This window comes from Lactuca virosa, chromosome 1 (assembly GCF_052849685.1).
Source record: "Lactuca virosa cultivar CGN04683 chromosome 1, Lactuca_virosa_CGN04683_v6, whole genome shotgun sequence".
In the NCBI taxonomy this organism is placed as follows: Eukaryota; Viridiplantae; Streptophyta; class Magnoliopsida; order Asterales; family Asteraceae; genus Lactuca; species Lactuca virosa.
In genome coordinates, this window is record NC_136426.1 from 173,496,170 (window position 1) to 173,501,143 (window position 4,974).

General features: G+C 31.3%; 1 protein-coding gene across 1 annotated transcript; it reads left to right on the top strand.

The window, feature by feature from the left end:
- Positions 1-230: 230 nt before the first annotated feature.
- Positions 231-4,078, top strand: LOC145161416 (chromo domain protein LHP1-like). The gene is made up of 6 exons (XM_079080924.1): positions 231-667; positions 813-838; positions 1,320-1,406; positions 1,635-2,288; positions 3,023-3,083; positions 3,816-4,078. Exons 1-6 carry the CDS (start codon positions 344-346, stop codon positions 3,864-3,866), a joined length of 1,203 nt encoding a protein of 400 aa, XP_078937050.1. The 5' UTR covers positions 231-343; the 3' UTR covers positions 3,867-4,078.
- The last annotated feature ends 896 nt before the right edge of the window (positions 4,079-4,974 follow it).

Genomic DNA, 4,974 nt, shown 5'->3' on the forward strand with positions numbered 1-4,974 from the left:
TAGATGTAAATTAAAACGTGTATTTTTTATTTTAAACATAACAAAAATAATTTCTAGTTTTTACAAATATAAAAACTATATAAAAAACCAAAACAAATATATTTTAAAATAGCTTTGAATTATATTTTCTATTTTTATTTTTGACCAATACCAACACCTTTCACGTGAACTTATTTCAAAATTGGGCCCAAAATCGGAAAACCTTACAAAAATCCCCAATTTCCCACAATTTCCGAATAGTATTAAAGCCTCTCACTCAACGATTCTGAGAGAAAAAGGTAAAAGCACTGTGAACACTGAAGAAACACCAAACCCTTCGTCAAATTGATTTCAGACAAATCCGATGAAGGGCGGAGGTAGAAGGAGGACCATAACCTCCGATCTCCGATCACCACCGTCGCACTCGGTCCATTACGAGACCAATGATCAAGGGAGCGATCAGGTTCAGTACGACCAGCAGCAACAGTCGATGAACGACGGCGACGATGGTGGAAATGAGTACAATGAAGAAGAGGACGAAGAATACGAGGATGAAGATCAATCGGGAGACGTGGATTTCACCGGAGGAGGAGCTGATGGAGGTGAAAGCAACGGTGACAACGAGCGACCTAAGCTAGCTGAGGGTTTCTACGAGATCGAAGCTGTGAGGAGGAAACGGATACGGAAGGTTTATTATAGTTTTTTGTTTGTGTTTCATTGCTTTATTAGAATACTTTCCTTATGTATAACGTACATTTGGCCTAATTTTGCGGCGCTTTTGTTCTTCGAACCTTCTGTCGTCTTCCTCGTCGTGGATTACTTCGGGAAAAAAGGGGGAAACGCAGTATCTCATCAAATGGTACGTGACCCTGTTATATCACATGTCATTTTCATATAATTATATCTAGAGAACATGTATTTGTTTTAGGGGTTCAATACTCATTTACTTATAGTTTCAAAACATCAAAATGTTTGGAGTATTGAATCATCCATGGACGTTTTCGATTCAAACCCCCATGGTTAGTTCCTGTTTCCAATTTCAAACTCAAATGTTACTCTTGATTTGTTCAAAATGTTAGTCTTGTTTCTGATTTGGTTCAAATGTAAAATTGCTTTTCACTCCAACCCATTTTAAAGCCATGGGGTCGTTGAAATACCTAAAGTCCTAAACATTACATCATGTGAAATGGATCTTTCATATAAGCATTAATTTTCTATTGTAACATGAATTTTGATATATATATATATATATATATATATATATATATATATATATATATATATATATATATATATATATATATATATGGATTAAAATATATGTTTATGCTTTAATGAAGGCGTGGCTGGCCAGAGTCATCTAATACTTGGGAACCTGTGGAGAATCTCATGTCATGTTCTGATTTCATTGATGCATTTGAAGAGAGGTTTTCCTTTTATTCCTCCATATTTCTTTTTCTATTAACTAATTTCAATTGGACAAAAGTTTGTCTTGTGTGCCACGAACCAGATCTTATCCTGTCATGTCCTGTCCTGTCCTCTGTCTGTTGTCTTGCACTTGACATTACAACTTGTACTGTCTTGTGTTGTCCTGTGTCTTGTCCTGAATGACAGACTGTCTTATTAATGTTTTCCTAATATTTTAAAATATGAAGTTGGAAATCCAAATCAAACCGTAAACGGAAGCGAAGACATTCAGCGGGGCCCACACCACAATCAAAGAAAAAACAAAAACAACCGCCACATCAGCGTTCTCCAGACGCCACATATGAAGTCCCATCTGTCAAAATCAAAATCATTGAAGACCCTTCACCAATCCCATCTGTCAACAATTCCAACTTTAGTAATGATTCTGGTTCTCCACAAATTCAAGAACCAAAAAACAAAACCAATTTAGACATATCACTTCCCGAATTGAAACTCTCATCTTCCACAAATCAAGAAAACATGTCTGAGTTTGCTATTCACATTCAAGAAGATCGAGCAGATGAAGGGGGTAAAAATGGAAATGGGGAAAGAAAAGTTGATGAGAAAGAAGTTCTTAGGGTTAGTCCTAGAATTGGAGCGAAAAGGAGGAAATCTGGTGCTGTTAAGCGGTTTATGCAAGATTCAAAGTTGGTTGCTCATAATGATGTTGTGGAAGATGAGGTAAAAGACGTTTGTGCCCTTGGGGATGGTTTGGGTGCTAATGAGATTGTGGGTATTTCTGGAAATTTGAATGTTGTTACCAAGATTTTGAAGCCTGTGAATTATTCGACTTCTATACTTAATGGCATTGAGGATGTTTCTGTGTCCTTTTTGGTCTTAAGGTTTGTGGATTTTTTTTCTCTCCCTCTTTATAAGCCCTTTTGTTAAGAGACTGTGTCTTGTACTGTGTTTGACATGCGTTGGACTGAGATTTATGTTAGTAGGACAAGAGTCATAATTTTTTTCCTACCCAAAAAGGTGGGACATGAGTTGCTTCTCTTATTTTGTACAAAAGACATGATTGCCCTTCTCTTTCTCATCATTGAACGTTTCCCTAGATCTTTTTTTTTCATCCTAAAATGTAGGGATTGTCTGTAAAAAAGACATGATTGCCCTTTTTGTCCTTATCATTGAACATTTCCCTAGAAAAAATTTTCTAGTCTTTTCATTGTACTTTTTACCCCAACTAAAAAGATGGGACATGACTTGCCCCTTTCTTGTCCGTGGAAAAGACATGATTGCCCTTCTTGTCCTCATCACGAACATTTCCCAAGAAAAGTTTTCGAGTCCTTTTCATGTAAAATTTTTGTCCCACCCAAGAAGGTGGGACATGACGTGTTGTTGTCTTGTCTGTGCAAAAAGACATGATTGCCCTTGTTGTCTTCATCATTAAACAATTCCCCAGAAACCTCTGTATCTGATTTCCATATCACATGATACTTTTTGAGGGATCCAGTATAACCATTTATTCACCAAAAATGTTTATATAAATAATTAACAATCAAAAATTCTTTTAAGGAATTTTTATAACCATTTATTCACCAAAAACATTAATGGTGTAAACTTATATAAACAGGTCAGATGGAGAAGAGGTTGTTGTGGATAATAAGTACCTCAAGGAACACAATCCACTTCTGGTAAATTTCTTTTCTTGTTGTGGATAAGTTTCATATTAAATGACAAAAATACCCACATTATAAATATATACCGAAATAAATATATGTTTAAATGTAACAAAATAGCAACATACTTTTTTTTTTGTTTATTATAAAATCCTACTTTCATTTCTTCCAAATACATTACGAATCTTTACTATTATAATTATTAGATTTTTCAACATACAATGTTGAAAAAAATGGCATAATTTGGTAAATTTTCTAATGTGCAATTTTATATTACGAAAAAAAATGGAAGTACAATGTTTTAATGAAAATAAACAAATAAATTAAAGTATGTTGCTATTTGTTACATTTAAACCTAAGTAAAAAAAATCAATTATATACATTTACAATAAATAAAACAGAAAAGTCTCATTATTTTGGGAATTTTTTTGATAAAGTTCTAAATGTTTTTTTTAACAGTAAAGTCATTATTTTGGGAAAATCACATAATCTATCATTTCCTGTTAAAATTAAAAAAAAAAGATTATTTCGTTAATTTGGGCAAAATGTTAAATAATCGAGATTTTTCTGTTAAAAAAAAATAGGACTGTATAAAATTTTTTCCCAAAATAATGGGGTTTTTTTGTATAAAACCCTAAATAAAATTTATTTATTCATTATACTAATTGAACATAATAATTATTAATTCCATTGTTCGTTTATTTTTATTTATTAATTAATAATTATTTATAAATGATATAATAACAGTTGATCAACTACTACGAGCAACATCTTCGATACAACAGCCCCTCTGAATGACTGGATTGTGATTGCGTCAGCAGACCTTTTTCATTTTCTTAATTTGAAGTTATTTTATTTTGTAGCCAAGGAGCTTCTAACAAAACAGAATAGACAAATTCTAGCCTTTCTTAGGATAATTTGTGCAGTAATTAACCTGAAAAATATATATATTGTCTCTTAGTAATTACATTTTTCGTAATTTTGAGTTATAACATTCCACGTTTTCAGCTTGTTTGTGTTCAGATGAATTTGATTATTGTGTTGTGTTTTCTCTCGTAAAAATCAGTTGTGTATATATCTTAACAAAATATGGCATGATATCCAATAAAGATATGTTTTTTGTGTTTGAAAAATTATCACTAGAGATGATGTTAATTTGAGTTCAATTTATATTGAAAAATTATTTGACTTCAATTTGATGAATGTAATGTTGCAACAAATCAATTTATATAGAAAAATTATTTGAGAAATAGTCCGTTGGATTATCACTACAGATGATGTTAATTTGAGTTTAAAATGGTTTTGAATTACATAGGATTTTGCGAGAGCAAAGAAATAAAACTTAGAATTCGTTTGATTGATTTATATATTATAGTTTGTTTTAGAGCTTGAGATTTCATCTAAAAACTATTTATTAAGTTAATGACTTCTTGAAAAATCAATAAGGTTGTTTTTGGCGTGCCACCGTTAGTTAATAAGTTCATTTATTTTTCAAGTTTTTTTAAAATGTCATGTTTGATAAATCAAAAAGTAGCTGATAAACTAGTTTTATAAAAAGTTATTTAGATTAGTTTTTCAGGAGTTTTTAGAATATACCATTATTTAATTATAATAAACATATTCTTTTAAATGTCCATTTATGTCATTTTATGTCTTTCAGTTAGTTTTTTTAAACGTTATTTTTTCTTAGCTAGTTTATAAGCTTATAGCTATCATTTTAGCCACCAGTTGACTTTTCAACTATCAATTATTTTTTCAGCTACCAGTTAGTTTTTCATCTAGTCTGTCAAATATAACGTAAGTTTTAAAAATGTTTGGCGAAGGGAAAAAAACATTTTAAAACGACTTCTATTTAAGCCTTTGAAAATAAGTTTTTAAAAAGCCAGGATTTGTAATTTTTGCAAAC